At 73.9% G+C, this 16,933-nt stretch overlaps 1 protein-coding gene across 3 annotated transcripts in view; it reads right to left on the bottom strand.

Moving 5' to 3' along the window:
• Nucleotides 1–746: 746 nt before the first annotated feature.
• The window catches only part of PPP1R16A (protein phosphatase 1 regulatory subunit 16A), a 57,958-nt gene continuing 41,771 nt past the window's right edge, over nt 747–16,933 (bottom strand). For 2 of the 3 annotated variants that reach the window (XM_075919936.2, XM_075919937.2), the window contains exons 4-11: nt 11,860–12,005; nt 10,827–10,930; nt 9,778–9,902; nt 7,150–7,275; nt 6,623–6,698; nt 5,213–5,342; nt 3,759–3,921; nt 747–2,034 (exon numbers count right to left, since the gene is read on the bottom strand). In XM_075919936.2, coding sequence (XP_075776051.2) covers nt 1,609–2,034; nt 3,759–3,921; nt 5,213–5,342; nt 6,623–6,698; nt 7,150–7,275; nt 9,778–9,902; nt 10,827–10,930; nt 11,860–12,005 — 1,296 coding nt within the window. In that variant the 3' untranslated portion in view covers nt 747–1,608. The remainder of the gene's footprint in view (nt 2,035–3,758; nt 3,922–5,212; nt 5,343–6,622; nt 6,699–7,149; nt 7,276–9,777; nt 9,903–10,826; nt 10,931–11,859; nt 12,006–16,933) is intronic. The other variant, XR_016348668.1, reaches the window with a different exon arrangement.

Raw genomic sequence — 16,933 nt, 5'->3', positions numbered from 1 at the left:
TGGGGGAGGGCACAGGGCACCCTGGCGTGATGGGGGAGGGCACCCTGGCGTGATGGGTGGAGGGGCACAGGGCACCCTGGCGTGATGGGGGAGGGCACAGGGCACCCTGGCGTGATGGGGGAGGGGCACAGGGCACCCTGGCGTGATGGGGGGAGGGCACAGGGCACCCTGGCGTGATGGGGGAGGGGCACAGGGCACCCTGGCGTGATGGGGGAGGGCACCCTGGCGTGATGGGGGAGGGCACAGGGCACCCTGGCATGATGGGGGAGGGCACAGGGCACCCTGGCATGATGGGGGAAGGGGCACAGGGCACCCTGGCGTGATGGGGGAGGGGCACAGGGCACCCTGGCGTGATGGGGGGAGGGGCACAGGGCACCCTGGCGTGATGGGGGAAGGGGCACAGGGCACCCTGGCGTGATGGGGGGAGGGCACCCTGGCGTGATGGGGGGAGGGCACCCTGGCGTGATGTGGGAGGGCACGGCACCCTGGCGTGATGGGGGAGGGGCACAGGGCACCCTGGCGTGATGGGGGGAGGGGCACAGGGCACCCTGGCGTGATGGGGGAGGGGCACAGGGCACCCTGGCGTGATGGGCACAGGGCACCCTGGCGTGATGGGGGGAGGGCACCCTGGCGTGATGGGGGGAGGGCACCTGGCGTGATGGGGGAGGGCACAGCGCACCCTGGCGTGATGGGGGAGGGCACCCGGGCGTGATGGGGGGAGGGGCACAGGGCACCCTGGCGTGATGGGGGGAGGGGCACAGGGCACCCTGGCGTGATGGGGGGAGGGCACAGGGCACCCTGGCGTGATGGGGGGAGGGGCACAGGGCACCCTGGCGTGATGGGGGAGGGCACCCTGGCGTGATGGGGGAGGGGCAGAGGGCACCCTGGCGTGATGGGGGGAGGGGCACAGGGCACCCTGGCGTGATGGGGGAGGGCACAGGGCACCCTGGCGTGATGGGGGGAGGGGCACAGGGCACCCTGGCGTGATGGGGGAGGGCACCCTGGCGTGATGGGGGAGGGGCACAGGGCACCCTGGCGTGATGGGGGAGGGCAGAGGGCACCCTGGCGTGATGGGGGAGGGGCACAGGGCACCCTGGCGTGATGGGGGAGGGGCACAGGGCACCCTGGCGTGATGGCCGGGGGTGCAGGAAATCCCGTGTGCCACACGGCGGGGGCACCAGGACAGTCTGTGCGCAGAGCAGGCCTGGCCGGGCCACGGGGCCTGGAGACCTTCTCCCCACGCTGCAGCCCTCTGCCTTCGTGGCAGGCGGGCAGGGGAACCCCCGTGCGCTCAGGGACAGGCAGGGTCGGGGGCTCCTCCCCGTCCTTCCTGGAGGCCGCCCCTCCCGGGGCCCAGCGCAGCAACACGCAGCGGCGGGCCCACCATGCAGCGCTCGCCAGGCCGACCCGGGCAGGGGCGGGGGCTCTGGAGCCGGGTCCCGCCCCGGAAGGCCAGCGCTTTCCCCTTCCGTCGGTGCAGCCCCGAGGGGCTCCTGGGGCCCCGCCTCCGGTCGGCATCTGGAGCCTGGACCGCGGCGCGGGAGGGAAGCCGGCTCCAGCCCCCGCCCGCGGGGGGCCAGGCCCCGGGAACGTCCTCTGGCCGACGCCTCACATGAGCCGGCAGCAGCGCTTCTTCTCGGCCGGGGGCTCCTCGGGCGGGGCCGTGAGCCTCAGCAGGGGCGGCTCCGCGCTGGCGCCCGCGTAGCGCCCCGAGTTCTGCCCCGCGGGCGGCGGCTCGGCCGGGCCCTGGCCCTCGGCGGGGGGGAAGCCCTCGGGGTGGTGGCGCTGGAGCTTGGCGGCCGCCCGCTGGCGCTTGAGGTCCGCGAGCGTGTGGTGGGACTTCTCCCGGCACAGGTCGGCCGCCAGCTCCTCCGGGGTGCCCAGCTGGTAGGAGACGCTGCGGTCCAGCCTCTTGGAGTAGAGGTGCTTGGAGGGGGCGGAGGAGCCCACGGTCCCGTTTCTCTGGGCCGGCCCCGGGTTCTGAGGCTCGTCCCCCGCCACGGCCCCGGGGCCTGCCACGTCCGCCTCGGTGCCCTGCTCGGGGGAAGGAGGCAGCAGCTCAGCCCCCGCGCCGGGCACCACAGCCGCTGAGACGGAAGGAGGGGGGCTGGCGGGGGAGCAGGACGTGGGACTAGGCCAGAAATCCCCCATTCAGACCCCATGGGGCACCCCCCAGCCTTGGGCGGGGCTCCCCCGGAGCCTGCCGCTCCACCCAGAGCTCTCCAGGGCCTGTGGGGAAGGGGGAACCCACCCAGCTCTCCCTGGCACTGGGCACGAGGGGAAGGAGACAGCCCCGGGCAGCGCCAGGCGGGGCCACGCCATGCGGCCACCTTGCTCCAACAGGCGCCCGGGGGAAGCAGACGGGGGGGGCTCGCTCCGACAGGGCGCCCGGGGGAAGCAGACGGGGGGGGCTCGCTCCGACAGGGCGCCCGGGGGAAGCAGACGGGGGGGGGGCTCGCTCCGACAGGGCGCCCGGGGGAAGCAGACGGGGGGGGGCTCGCTCCGACAGGGCGCCCGGGGGAAGCAGACGGGGGGGGGCTCGCTCCGACAGGGCTCCCGGGGGAAGCAGACGGGGGGGGGCTCGCTCCGACAGGGCGCCCGGGGGAAGCAGACGGGGGGGGCTCGCTCCGACAGGGCGCCCGGGGGAAGCAGACGGGGGGGGCTCGCTCCGACAGGGCGCCCGGGGGAAGCAGACGGGGGGGGCTCGCTCCGACAGGGCGCCCGAGGGAAGCAGACGGGGGGGGCTCGCTCCGACAGGGCGCCCGGGGGAAGCAGACGGGGGGGGCTCGCTCCAACAGGGCGCCCGGGGGAAGCAGACGGGGGGGGCTCGCTCCGACAGGGCGCCCGGGGGAAGCAGACGGGGGGGGGCTCGCTCCGACAGGGCGCCCGGGGGAAGCAGACGGGGGGGGCTCGCTCCGACAGGGCGCCCGGGGGAAGCAGACGGGGGGGGCTCGCTCCGACAGGGCGCCCGGGGGAAGCAGACGGGGGGGGCTCGCTCCGACAGGGCGCCCGGGGGAAGCAGACGGGGGGGGGGCTCGCTCCGACAGGGCGCCCGGGGGAAGCAGACGGGGGGGGGCTCGCTCCGACAGGGCGCCCGGGGGCAGCAGACGGGGGGGGGCTCGCTCCGACAGGGCGCCCGAGGGAAGCAGACGGGGGGGGCTCGCTCCGACAGGGCGCCCGGGGGAAGCAGACGGGGGGGGGGCTCGCTCCGACAGGGCGCCCGGGGGAAGCAGACGGGGGGGGGGCTCGCTCCGACAGGGCGCCCGGGGGAAGCAGACGGGGGGGGCTCGCTCCAGCAGGGCGCTGAGGGGAAGCAGACACGGGGGGGGCTCGCTCCGACAGGGCGCTGAGGGGAAGCAGACGGGGGGGGGCTCGCTCCGACAGGGCGCCCGAGGGGAAGCAGACGGGGGGGGGCTCGCTCCGACAGGGCGCCCGAGGGGAAGCAGACGGGGGGGGGCTCGCTCCGACAGGGCGCCGAGGGGAAGCAGACGGGGGGGGGGCTCGCTCCGACAGGGCGCCCGGGGGAAGCAGACGGGGGGGGGGCTCGCTCCGACAGGGCGCCCGGGGGAAGCAGACGGGGGGGGCTCGCTCCGACAGGGCTCCCGGGGGAAGCAGACGGGGGGGGCTCGCTCCGAAAGGGCGCCCGGGGGCAGCAGACGGGGGGGGCTCTCTCCGACAGGGCGCCCGGGGGCTCGCTCCAGCAGAGCGCTGAGGGGAAGCAGACACGGGGGGGCCCCCAGCGCCAGGCTCCTACTCACAGAGAGGTGCATCTGGAGCTCAGCATCCGTTTGCTTGTCCTCGTCCTCCAGCTCAGCCTCGGCCTCCCGCGGCACCGCCCGCTGCCACACGATGGCCTCCTTCTGGAGCTCCTTGCGGTACAGGTTGGTGCGCTCCGTCACGCTCGCCCGCCGCACCACCTTCCTGGCCAACGAGGGCGGGTCAGCGGCGGGGCCGGCCGGAGCCAGGGCTGCGCCCCTCCCCAAAGCGCTGCCCAGTGGGGTCAGGGCAGAGCCCCGAGACGCGGCCACGGCTGAGCACAGTTTCCGAGCCGCGGGCGGCGGGTGCGAGGGGGAGAGTCAAGCAGCCACTTACAACAGCAGCTTTGCAGGCGTGTGCCAAGCCGGCGGGGACAGGGCCTGGCTGCCCAGGGAAGCAGAGCGCCATCGCGTGTTCAGTGTGGGCACAACGCCGGGCGTGGGGAGGGACGTCGGAGTCTAGCTGGGGGTCGGGTGCAAAGGGACCGGCGCGTGGATGGATGGGAGGGGACATCGGAGCCTAGCTGAGGGCCGGGTGCGAAGGGACCGGAGCGTGGATGGATGGGAGGGGACGTCGGAGCCTAGCTGGGGGCCGGGTGCGAAGGGACCGGAGCGTGGATGGATGGGAGGGGACGTCGGAGTCTAGCTGGGGGCCGGGTGCGAAGGGACCGGAGCGCGGACGGGTGGGAGGGGACGTCGGAGCCTAGCTGGGGGCCGGGTGCAAAGGGACCGGCGCGCGGATGGGTGGGAGGGGACGTCGGAGTCTAGCTGGGGGCCGGCTGCGAAGGGACCGGAGCGCGGACGGGTGGGAGGGGATGTCGGAGCATGGCTGAGGGCCAGGTGTGAAGGGACCAAAGTGCAGATGGGCGGGAGGGTGTGACGTAGTGGGGGTACTTGCTGGGCTGAGGTGACCCCTGCTGTCTGGTGCAAGACCCAGCAGGGAAAACCTCAGTAGGCCAAGGTAATGCCAAACTTGCTGAACCAGTGGCCAGACACCCCCATGGAGAGGAGCAAAGGAAGGTGGATGCTGCCCTGGATGGGGGGGAGGGCTGGAGGAGGCTGGGTTAGTTCCTCACTGGAAGGCAGGGTATAAGGAGCTGGGGAGGGGGGCTGGGACTCCCCTAGCTCAAGGGGGGCACTGAGGCCTCTTAGCCCCAGATCCTGTAACCAGATTACATCTGTGCTGAGCTGTATCCTGGAGGAGCAATAAACCACCCTCAATTCCACTGGCTGGTGGGGTCTGTTCGTGCCATTTCGGGGTGCAGGAGACGGTGGAACCCCCAACGCGCCGTCACAGGGGGCAGGTCGGCACCTAACTGGGAGGGGCGTCGGAGCTTAGACGGGAAGCTCTGCTGAGGTCCCCAGGACTGCCCAGCCCCGGGAAGGAGGGCCCCGCCCCGCCCTGCCCCGGCCTGCGAGGGAGGCCGGCTGTCCGCGGAGGCCCTGCCCGGCCTTACCCTCGGCTGCCGGCGCTGGAGGTGCGTCGCTGCAGCAGCGACTTGTGCTTGTCGTGAGACTTCATGATGGCGTCGTGCTTGTGCTTCAGCTCCAGCAGCTTGGCCCGGACCTCCTCATCGCCGCACACGTCTGCAAGGGTCCCGCGGGGGAGGGACAGGGGAGGAGCAGCCGTCGGCTCAGGAGCAGAGCAGCCCCAGGACAGCTCAGCTATCAGGCCATGCACAGCGGCACCGGAGCCCTCCGTATCCCCCCCTTGCTACCAGCTCTGCAATCCCACCGCAGCCACCATCATCCGCTCCCTGCCCACTGACCTCTGCCCTGCGGTGCCCCTTCCCAGGCATTCCGGCCCCAGCTCCCACACCCCCGCCACTCTCCCTGCCGCAGCATCTGCGCACCCCACCGCCTGCCCGCTGCTCCTCACAGCCTCCCTCAAGGCACCCGCTCTGCCCTCCCTGCTCTCGGCCCCTGCGCGCCGACATCCACCGCCTCACGCACAGCGTGGAGCTGGCATCCCCAGCAGGGCAAACGGCAGCATGCCAGAGCAGGGGGCAAGGCCTGGGGCAGGAAAGAGAAGGGGTGAGGTGGGGAGAGGAGGGAAGGGTTCTTCAGATGGGAGGCGCTCCGCAAAGACCCGCCCCCGTGGTCGTCCACCCGCCCCATGTCTGATCTAGTGCCCCCCAAGCCGCGTCACACCTCTCCCTTCTCCCCAGCCCGTGATCCCAGCCACGGAAACCAAGCCAGAGCGGAGGCCACCCTGCCCGTGCACCCTCTGCCTCGGCTGAATGTGCCCCCACCGCCTGCCCCGACATGCGCTAGCGCGGCAGGGCGCCCCGGCTAGGAACCGCGCAGCCGCTGTCTGGGCAGCACGGCTCATTGCGTGACACGCGGGTCCCAGGAGGCCACGCTGCGGGGCTGCCCAACGCTGGGGGGCCGGAAGCCACGGCAGGAGGGGGCGGGAAGGGCCGTGCTGAACCCCGAAGGGAGCGCAGGGCAGGAGGCGTAAGGACGCGGCGGGACTGGCAGGAGGCGGCTGCAGGTCCGAGCACGCACGGCCGGGGGCGGGGGGGCGGAGGAGGAAGACACAGAAAACGACCAGGCACCTCGCGGCATGTGAGAGTGAAAGTCCATGCGGCTCCCGTCACCGCCCAGCAGCCCCTGCCCCTGCCCCGGCCTCTGCCTCCCGCCTCCCCTGCCCCGCCCTCCCTCCTCCCGGCCTCCGCCTCCCGCCTCCGGCCTCCCCTGCCCCGCCCTCCCTCCCCCCGGCCTCCGCCCCTCCACATCCCGCCTCCGGCCTCCCCTCCCCCCGGCCTTCACCCCTCTGCATCCCGCCTCCCCTGCCCTGCCCCCCAGCCTTCACCCTCCCCTGCCCCACCCCCGTCTCCCTCCGGCCTCCGGAGAGCCGCACTCACCCAGGGGCGTCTCGTCCAGCACCGACTTGCCATTCAGGTCAGCGCCGTGGGCCACCAGCAGCTCCACCAGATGGATCTGGGGGCAGGAGGGAAGCTGCCGTCACTGGGGCGGGAGGACTGACGGCACCGACGGCCCCTCCGGCCCATCGCCCCCCACGCTGCAGCCTCCCACCGCCCTCACGCCCCTGGAGGGAGACGCAGAGCAGCTCCCACACCCCCTCCAGCCCGGTCACGTGCCTGATGTCCTGGCCCAGCCGGCGTCCCCGCCTGCCCCTGGGCGACCAGGGCCCTCTGGGAGGGTCCAGCACCCCCCCCCCCCCCCCGGCCACCCCATCCACGACACGCCCCGCATCCCCGGGGTAGAGCGAACCCAGTCACCAGGGCTGCGCAAGCTGGGCCACCAGGGGGCGCTGGGCCCCACTGCGGGAGGGTGCACCAGGGCTGCCAATGCCAGATACAGACACAGACACCCCGGCCACCGGCCACCCGCCCCACACGAGCCGCCCCCTCCCGCCTCCGGCACTCACCTGCCCCCAGCAGGCGGCGGCGTGGAGCGGCTCCCACCCGTCGTTGTCCTTGGCGCTCATGCTGGCCTTGTGCTCCAGCAGCAGCTCGGCAGCCTCCAGGTAGCCGTTTGCCGAGGCGATGTGGAGCTGCGGAGAGACGTGGCACTAGTACACCGGGCTGGGCAGCTCGCTGGGCCACGCGCCTGGGCCGGGCTGGACGCAGCCACGCGAGGGCCGGGCCGGCGGAGAAGGGGCCACGCGAGAACCAGGCCGGCAGAGAAGGGGCCACGCGCCTGGGCTGGGCCAGACGCAGCCACGCAAGGGCCGGGCCGGCAGAGAAGGGGCCACGCGAGGGCCAGGCCGGCGGAGAAGGGGCCACGCGAGGGCCAGGCCGGCGGAGAAGGGGCCACGCGAGGGCCAGGCCGGCAGAGAAGGGGCCACGCGAGGGTCAGGCCGGCAGAGAAGGGGCCACGCGCCTGGGCTGGGTAAGACGCAGCCACGCGAGGGCCAGGCCGGCGGAGAAGGGGCCACACGAGGGCCAGGCCGGCAGAGAAGGGGCCACGCGCCTGGGCTGGGCTAGACGCAAGGGCCGGGCCGGCAGAGAAGGGGCCACACGAGGGCCAGGCCGGCAGAGAAGGGGCCACGCGCCTGGGCTGGGCTAGACGCAAGGGCCGGGCCGGCAGAGAAGGGGCCACGCGAGGGCCAGGCCGGCGGAGAAGGGGCCACGCGCCTGGGCTGGGCTAGACGCAGCCACGCAAGGGCCGGGCCGGCAGAGAAGGGGCCATGCGCCTGGGCTGGGCTAGACGCAGCCACGCAAGGGCCGGGCCGGCGGAGAAGGGGCCACGCGAGGGCCAGGCCGGCAGAGAAGGGGCCATGCGCCTGGGCTGGGCTAGACGCGGCCACGCAAGGGCCGGGCCGGCGGAGAAGGGGCCACGCGCCTGGGCTGGGCTAGACGCAGCCACGCAAGGGCCGGGCCGGCAGAGAAGGGGCCACGCGAGGGCCAGGCCGGCGGAGAAGGGGCCATGCGCCTGGGCTGGGCTAGACGCAGCCACGCAAGGGCCGGGCCGGCGGAGAAGGGGCCACGCGAGGGCCGGGTCAGTAGAGAAGGGGCCACGCGCCTGGGCCGGGCTGGACGCAGCCACGCGAGGGCCGGGCCAGTAGAGAAGGGGTCACGCGCCTGAGCCCGGCTGGACGCAGCCACGCGAGGGCCGGGCCAGTAGAGAAGGGGCCACGCGGGGGCCAGGCCGGCGGAGAAGGGGCCACGCGCCTGGGCCGGGCTGGACGCAGCCACGTGAGGGCTGGGCCAGTAGAGAAGGGGCCACGCGGGGGCCAGGCCGGCGGAGAAGGGGCCACGCGAGGGCCGGGCCAGTAGAGAAGGGGTCACGCGCCTGGGCCCGGCTGGACGCAGCCACGCGAGGGCCGGGCCAGTAGAGAAGGGGCCACGCGGGGGCCAGGCCGGCGGAGAAGGGGCCACGCGCCTGGGCCGGGCTGGACGCAGCCACGTGAGGGCTGGGCCAGTAGAGAAGGGGCCACGCGGGGGCCAGGCCGGCGGAGAAGGGGCCACGCGAGGGCCGGGCCAGTAGAGAAGGGGTCACGCGCCTGGGCCCGGCTGGACGCAGCCACGCGAGGGCCGGGCCAGTAGAGAAGGGGCCACGCGGGGGCCAGGCCGGCGGAGAAGGGGCCACGCGCCTGGGCCGGGCTGGACGCAGCCACGTGAGGGCCGGGCCAGTAGAGAAGGGGCCACGTGAGGGCCAGGCCGGCAGAGAAGGGGCCACGCGGGGGCCGGGCCAGTAGAGAAGGGGCCATGTGAGGGCCAGGCCGGCAGAGAAGGGGCCACGCGCCTGGGCCGGGCTGGACGCAGCCACGCGGGGGCCGGGTCAGTAGAGAAGGGGCCACGCGGGGGCCAGGCCGGCGGCGAAGTGGCACTAAAAGGAACCGAGCCCCCTCCCCCGAAGCGAAGGCAGAGCGGAGCCCAAGCACAGGCTGTCGGGTACAGCTCCATGGAAGCCAGGCCAGGCCTGCGAGTGGCAGGGCAGGCAGCCCCCGGCGCCCAGGGCTGCTGGGTTTCGTACCAGTCGGCGCTTTCAACGGGCGGGCAGCTCCTTCCGGCCGGGCAGGCCCCGTGATCTGCCCAGGGGGTCGCAGGCGTCTGGGGCGCTGCGAGCAGGCCGGAGCCTGCCGGGGGAGGGGAAGAGGCGCTGGCCGGACCCCACCGGAAAGGGGAGGCTCTTGCCGCCAGGGCCCTCCCCATCACCAGCAGCTCCGAGGGCCCAAATGGCACCAGGCCGTGGTCTGAGTCTGAGCACGTGGCCAGGCCTTGGCAGGCTCCCCGGGGGCTGGGGCCGTCACAGCAGCAGGAAGGACTCACCTTGTCTGCGGCCCGGAGCCGGCTCTCTCCCGGAGCCGCACGCGCTGGGCGGCCGTTGCCGGCCCGAGGACAGAGGCCTGGCCACCAGCAGGGCTCCCATGGCTGCCTGTGAGCAGGCGGAGCCCTGGGACGGAAAAGCCCGTGGCCCTGGCCCTGCCCTGGGTGGCCTGCGAGGCGTCCCGCCTGTTGGGGCCCAGCGCAATGGGCCACTGTTTTTACCGAGAGGGGCTCGGGCTGCCCCCCAGCCCCCCTCCTGCCGCCCGGGCAGAGGGGCACCGTACCAGCGTGGCGCTGTGGTCCAGGGGCGTGTTCAGGTCGGCGCCTGCCTGAAGCAGCTTGCGGATATCCTGCACCATGCTGAGCTCCGTGGCGGCTCGCGCCTCCTCGATCTTCTCCTGGGTTATCCCTGCAGGGGGCAAGCGCCGTGAGGGCAGCCCAGGCCCCCAGCAGCGAGGCTGGCAGGCGTCTGCTCCCGGAGCCCACGTCTAGGGGCGTGCCGAGCCCGGCCGGACAGAGTGCGCCCTGGAGCAGCCGTGTGCCCTCTGTGCCCTGCGCCGTGCCCGAGGGACACGGCCTGGCTCCCCTCCCATGCAGACAACACCCACAGCTGCCCCGCACCTGTCTCCAGCGCCTGGTCCTGCCTCCCGCCATCAGCCTCCCGCAGGCCCGTCGCCAGCCACCTCCCAGTCAGCCCCATGTCCCCAGAGGCCCGTGGGATGTCCTGCCAGACGGCCTACCCCCTTCACCTCCCGATCCTTCCTCCCGCTCGGTCTCAAGCATCTCCAAACGCGCTTGCGTGTGCGGGGCAGGGAACCTCTGAGCCCAACTGGGGCGAGCCCCACGCCCCTCGCCCGCTGGTATTTCACCCTGGGCCTTGGCACGGCTTATAGAGCCCAGACGGGGGCGCGGCGAGGGACAGATCTCGTCTGCCTGTCGGGTGCCGCGCACACCCCGGCATGGCGTACACAGCAGCAGCGAGAAATCACCGGGCTCTGTGCGAGCAGCTCGCCCCCGCCAGCCAATCTGCTTGCGAAGCGGGGTCCCTCCCCCAGCCCAGAGCCGCTGGCCAGGCAGGAGGCGCAGGGGGCTGCGAGGGGCGTGCGCGTGTCCGCTGGGAGCCGGCGCTGCGGGAGGAGAGGGCGGGCTGCCCGGCACGCGGCCCTGGGGGGCGCCCCACCGCGAGGGCAGCATGGACAGCTAAGGGATGGCGAAAAGCCCCCGCAGGAAGCTCACAGGACGGTACACGGGGCTGGACACGGCCCGGCGGGCGGTGCCCGGGCAGGAGAGTGGGAAGGGGTGTGTCCGCCGCACAGGGCACGAGGGGACTCACCCTGCTCCGCCATGGCCGCTTCGATGCAGTCCAGCGTCACGTCGTCCTCGCAGAGGTCGTACGGCATGTTCCCGTCGGTGTTCACGGCCAGGAGATTGGCACCGCTGGGCGGGGGCAGGAGAGGAAACACGGTGAGGAAACGGGGCAGGAAGCCGCGGCCCCCGGGCAGCTCGTGCACGGAGACAAGGAGCTAGTTGTACTGAAGAGCCACCGACGGGCCCGGAAAAGCTGCTGCAGAGGCAGGACTCTGCCTTTGCCCGGTGGGTCGGGTTTCTCGCCCGCCTCCGCCAGCGGCAGGGGCCGGCTCCAGGAAACAGGATCCCGGCTCCCTGAGGGCCGGCCGCAGGGGCACTGGACTGGCCGGGGAAGGAGGCGAGGACAGGAGAGGCGCCCTCTCCCGAGAAGCTCCAAGCGGCCGGGGGGCTGCGGGGAAAGCGGCACTGGGGCCCCTCCTCGGCAGGGCGGGCTGGGGAGAGGCCTTTCCAGACTGGCCTGTCCAGCCGCAGCCGGGCCAAGGGCTCCTGTGGGCAGCCCAGGGTGGGGGGGGGGGATTGGGTTACACGGTCAACAATACAGCCCATTAAACATTTACAGCCCCACAGGCAGGGCGACTGGGGGGGAGGAGAGGAGGGGAACAGGCTGCAGAGATGCTGCCGCTCCCGGGGAGGGAGGCCCCAAAGGGTTAATGCCCCCGTTGCCGCCTTGGAAAACCGGGGGTCCGCGCGGGAAAGGGGGTGCCTGGCTCTCTGCGGGAGCAGCACTGCTGGGAAAGCGCGCGGACAGGCCAGCAGGGGGTGCTAGAGAGCCAGGCCGGCCGGGGGGCTCCTCTGCGGGGCGGGGCAGAGCCAGGGGGCAGAGCCAGGGGGCCTGGCAGCGACCCGGCCGAGGAGGGGTCTAGGCGGTCCTGGGCACCTTTCCTGGCCAGGCTGCAGGCCCCACCGAGTCCCGGCTCGGGCGCGTGCACCTGGCAGGCTTCTTCAGGGCCCCGCCCCCCTGCCCCCCTCAGGCAGCTCCCCTCCCTCTGCCCGCGTACCGTGCAATGAGCAGCTGCACCAGGTGCAGGTGCCCGCAGGTGGCGGCGGCGTGCAGCGGCGTCCAGAGCTCGCTGTCGCAGGCGTTGACGTCGGCGCCGGCCTCCAGCAGCAGCGCGACCACCTCCCCGAAGTCGTCGATGCAGCACTGCGAGACGGGAGGGGGCGGGACTCAGGGGGCGGAGCAGCACGGGCCGGGGAGCCGCGCCCCCGCCCGACCGGCTCGGCGCACAAGGCGGGGGCCAGGACCCTGGCTCTAGTCTCAGCTCCGCTACTGCCCGGCCGGGCGCCCGTGGCAAGTCCCTCCCCCGGCTCGCGCTGAGCGGCCCCGGGGCCTGCGAGGGGAAATTCGCGAGGCCCGGGAAGGGCTTGGAGAGCCCTGGGGGCAGCACGAAGGAGCTGACTAACCCGCCCCGGGTCCCCGGGGATGGCGGAGAAGGCGGCTCAGGAGGCCTCGGTCTGCAGGGCCCAGGGCCCAGCCGCATGGAGAGGCTGCGGCCTGTTCCCGAGGGAAAGGAGCCTACGTGCCGGGAAGGGCCAGCCCGGGGCTGCTGTGCTGGCCCAGAGCGAGGGCAGGGCCTTGCCCGACCCGCTCCCTGCACCTCGCTGCAAGCGCCCCCAAAGCAGCGAGACGCAGGCGGGACGGGCAGAAGGGAGGGAAGGGGCTTTGCTCTAGAGGGTCTCGGAAGGGACGGGTGGGTTCACCTTGCCAGCTCCTGCCTGCGACGGGCTGACAGGCCCCCAAGGGCACCTAAGCCCCCCTCTGTGCCACCCGCAGCATCTCCTGCCTTGGCGCCTCGCCCACTGCCGGCAGAGGGGGGCAGGGCCTGGCCTGCAGGAGGCAGGTGCAGGCTGGGGGCTGGAGAAGAGAAGGACGGGGTGGGGGGGGGAGGAAGGAAGCGGGGGACAGGAGGGCCCGTGGGAGAGCGGCGCTGTGGGCCCGATCCTCTCCCCGCCGGCCAGTGCACAAGCAGGAGCCCCAAGGCGCCATGGCGATGGGGGCGGGGGGAGGGAGCTGGGTTTCCGTGTGCAGTTACCTCGAGTCTCTGCCCCGCCCCACTCAACACAGGGCAGGGGCAGGGGCAGGGGCGGGGGGAGGGGCGGGGGGAGGGGCAGGCTTCCCCTGGAGCTACCCCCGGAGAAAACATTAAAGCCCCAAGCGGACAGCTAAGCCCCGCCCCACACGGCTGCAGCCAGGTCGGGGGGAGCTCTCCGGCTGACGGCACGGCCCCCACCAGCGCTGCTGTGGGGGTTGCTCAGGGCACTCGGGGGGGGGGGTCTATCGCTGGAGCCCCGGAGGCAGCCGACGGGGCCGGGGGATTAGCGACTAGCCAGCTGGTGCACTCAGCCGTGTACCGCGGCCTCCCACGCTGCGCCAGCCAGCCGCACGCTCCGAAGCCAGAGCCCCCCCGGATGGTCCCGCCGGCCCCGAGCCAGCCCGAGCGCGGGGCTGTCGGGCCTGAAAACAGCCAGGCCAGCGATGGAGAATCCACCCGCCCCGCAACCTGTTCCAAGAGCCAGTGACTCCGGCTGTTAACACCCCAGTCTGGACGGTCGCGCTTCCGCTGCCAGCCACGGGGCTGTGTCCTGCCCTCCCCGCCGGCCCCAAGAGCCGCCTCCCAACCCTTCCCCCCTGCTAGGCCCTCAGCCCGGGGACCACCGGCACGCGGGGCTCCCGCTGCTTCTCCCTGTACCAGACTGGGCGCTCAGCCCTCGCTGGAAGGCAGGGGCAGGCCGGCCCTGCCATGAGGCAAACTGAGGCGGCCGTCTCAGGTGCAGACTGCGGGGGGCGTCACTAGGCCCCAGAGCGCAGAACATTGTGTGTGGGGAGCAGAGCCGTCCCAGGGGAGGAGCGGGACAGGGAGGAGGCAGAACTGAGACTTGGCAAAGTTTTGGCCCAAGCGAGGGGGCAGGGGGGCGTCGTGAGCTCCCCGCCTCAGGAGCCAAAATGTTGTGGGCCGGCCCCGGGCAGGGGGCTTAATGCTTGAACCCTTGGCACAGCTCTTCAAGCAGCGCCTCCCGCCTACCCCTCCTCTCACGGCTGGGCCTGGGAGAACACGGCTACATTCCCCCGGGCCTGGAATCGCCCAGGTGGCTGGGCCCATCTCGCAGACGCATGGGCAGGCCCTGAGGTCAGAGCAGCAGGAGCCAGGCTGGCGCCAGGCCCTGAGGATACACAAGCCCACGGAGACACGGGTTCCAAAGCGCCCGCTGCCGGGCGAGCGGCCCCACGGGGGTTTCGTCGCATCGCTGCTCGGCTGCCGGGCGAGGGGCCCCGCGGGGATTTCGTCACATCGCTGCTCCGCTGCCGGGCGAGGGGCCCCGCGGGGATTTCGTCGCATCGCTGCTCCACTGCCGGGCGAGCGGCCCCGCGGGGATTTCGTCGCATCGCTGCTCGGCTGCCGGGCGAGGGGCCCCGCGGGGATTTCGTCACATCGCTGCTCCGCTGCCGGGCGAGGGGCCCCGCGGGGATTTCGTCGCATCGCTGCTCCGCTGCCGGGCGAGGGGCCCCGCGGGGATTTCGTCGCATCGCTGCTCCGCTGCCGGTCGAGCGGCCCCGCGGGGATTTCGTCGCATCGCTGCTCGGCTGCCGGGCGAGGGGCCCCGCGGGGATTTCGTCGCATCGCTGCTCGGCTGCCGGGCGAGGGGCCCCGCGGGGATTTCGTCACATCGCTGCTCCGCTGCCGGTCGAGCGGCCCCGCGGGGATTGCGTCGCATCGCTGCTCCGCCGCCGGGCGAGGGGCCCCGCGGGGATTTCGTCCCATCGCTGCTCCGCTGCCGGGCGAGGGGCCCCGCGGGGATTTCGTCCCATCGCTGCTCCGCTGCCGGGCGAGGGGCCCCGCGGGGATTTCGTCGCATCGCTGCTCCGCTGCCGGGCGAGGGGCCCCGCGGGGATTTCGTCGCATCGCTGCTCCGCTGCCGGTCGAGCGGCCCCGCGGGGATTTCGTCGCATCGCTGCTCCGCCGCCGGGCGAGGGGCCCCCCGGGGATTTCGTCGCATCGCTGCTCCGCCGCCGGGCGAGGGGCCCCGCGGGGGTTTCGTCGCATCGCTGCTCCGCCGCCGGGCGAGGGGCCCCCCGGGGATTTCGTCGCATCGCTGCTCCGCTGCCGGGCGAGCGGCCCCCCGGGGATTGCGTCGCATCGCTGCTCCGCTGCCGGGCGAGGGGCCCCGCGGGGATTTCGCCGCATCGCTGCTCCGCTGCCGGTCGAGCGGCCCCGCGGGGGTTTCGTCGCATCGCTGCTCCGCTGCCGGGCGAGGGGCCCCGCGGGGATTTCGTCGCATCGCTGCTCGGCTGCCGGGCGAGGGGCCCCGCGGGGATTTCGTCACATCGCTGCTCGGCTGCCGGGCGAGGGGCCCCGCGGGGATTTCGTCACATCGCTGCTCCGCTGCCGGTCGAGCGGCCCCGCGGGGATTGCGTCGCATCGCTGCTCGGCTGCCGGGCGAGGGGCCCCGCGGGGATTTCGTCGCATCGTTGCTCCGCCGCCGGGCGAGGGGCCCCGCGGGGATTTCGTCGCATCGTTGCTCCGCCGCCGGGCGAGGGGCCCCGCGGGGATTTCGTCGCATCGTTGCTCCGCCGCCGGGCGAGGGGCCCCGCGGGGATTTCGTCCCATCGCTGCTCCGCTGCCGGGCGAGGGGCCCCGCGGGGATTTCGTCGCATCGCTGCTCCGCTGCCGGTCGAGCGGCCCCGCGGGGATTTCGTCGCATCGCTGCTCCGCTGCCGGTCGAGCGGCCCCGCGGGGATTTCGTCGCATCGCTGCTCCGCTGCCGGTCGAGCGGCCCCGCGGGGATTTCGTCGCATCGCTGCTCCGCCGCCGGGCGAGGGGCCCCCCGGGGATTTCGTCGCATCGCTGCTCCGCCGCCGGGCGAGGGGCCCCGCGGGGGTTTCGTCGCATCGCTGCTCCGCCGCCGGGCGAGGGGCCCCGCGGGGATTGCGTCGCATCGCCGCACGGCTGCCGGGCGAGGGGTCCCGCGGGGATTTCGTCGCATCACTGCTCCGCTGCCGGTCGAGCGGCCCCGCGGGGGTTTCGTCGCATCGCTGCTCCGCTGCCGGGCGAGGGGCCCCGCGGGGATTTCGTCGCATCGCTGCTCCGCTGCCGGTCGAGCGGCCCCGCGGGGGTTTCGTCGCATCGCTGCTCCGCTGCCGGGCGAGGGGCCCCGCGGGGATTTCGTCGCATCGCTGCTCGGCTGCCGGGCGAGGGGCCCCGCGGGGATTTCGTCACATCGCTGCTCCGCTGCCGGTCGAGCGGCCCCGCGGGGATTGCGTCGCATCGCTGCTCGGCTGCCGGGCGAGGGGCCCCGCGGGGATTTCGTCGCATCGCTGCTCGGCTGCCGGGCGAGGGGCCCCGCAGGGATTTCGTCGCATCGCTGCTCCGCTGCCGGGCGAGGGGCCCCGCGGGGATTTCGTCGCATCGTTGCTCCGCCGCCGGGCGAGGGGCCCCGCGGGGATTTCGTCGCATCGTTGCTCCGCCGCCGGGCGAGGGGCCCCGCGGGGATTTCGTCGCATCGTTGCTCCGCTACCGGGCGAGGGGCCCCGCGGGGATTTCGTCGCATCGCTGCTCCGCTGCCGGTCGAGCGGCCCCGCGGGGATTTCGTCGCATCGCTGCTCCGCCGCCGGGCGAGGGGCCCCCCGGGGATTTCGTCCCATCGCTGCTCCGCCGCCGGGCGAGGGGCCCCGCGGGGATTTCGCCGCATCGCTGCTCGGCTGCCGGGCGAGGGGCCCCGCGGGGATTTCATTGCATCGCTGCTCCGCTGCCGGTCGAGCGGCCCCGCGGGGATTTCATTGCATCGCTGCTCCGCTGCCGGTCGAGCGGCCCCGCGGGGATTTCGTCGCATCGCTGCTCCGCTGCCGGGCGAGGGGCCCCGCGGGGATTTCATGGCATCGCTGCTCCGCTGCCGGTCGAGCGGCCCCCCGGGGATTTCGTCGCATCGCTGCTCCGCCGCCGGGCGAGGGGCCCCGCGGGGTTTCGTCGCATCGCTGCTCCGCCGCCGGGCGAGGGGCCCCGCGGGGATTTCATTGCATCGCTGCTCCGCTGCCGGTCGAGCGGCCCCGCGGGGATTTCGTCGCATCGCTGCTCC

This window comes from Pelodiscus sinensis, chromosome 2 (genome assembly GCF_052426305.1).
Source record: "Pelodiscus sinensis isolate ZL-2025 chromosome 2, ASM5242630v1, whole genome shotgun sequence".
NCBI classification, from domain to species: domain Eukaryota; kingdom Metazoa; phylum Chordata; order Testudines; family Trionychidae; genus Pelodiscus; species Pelodiscus sinensis.
This window is presented reverse-complemented; position numbering and strand designations above follow the sequence as displayed.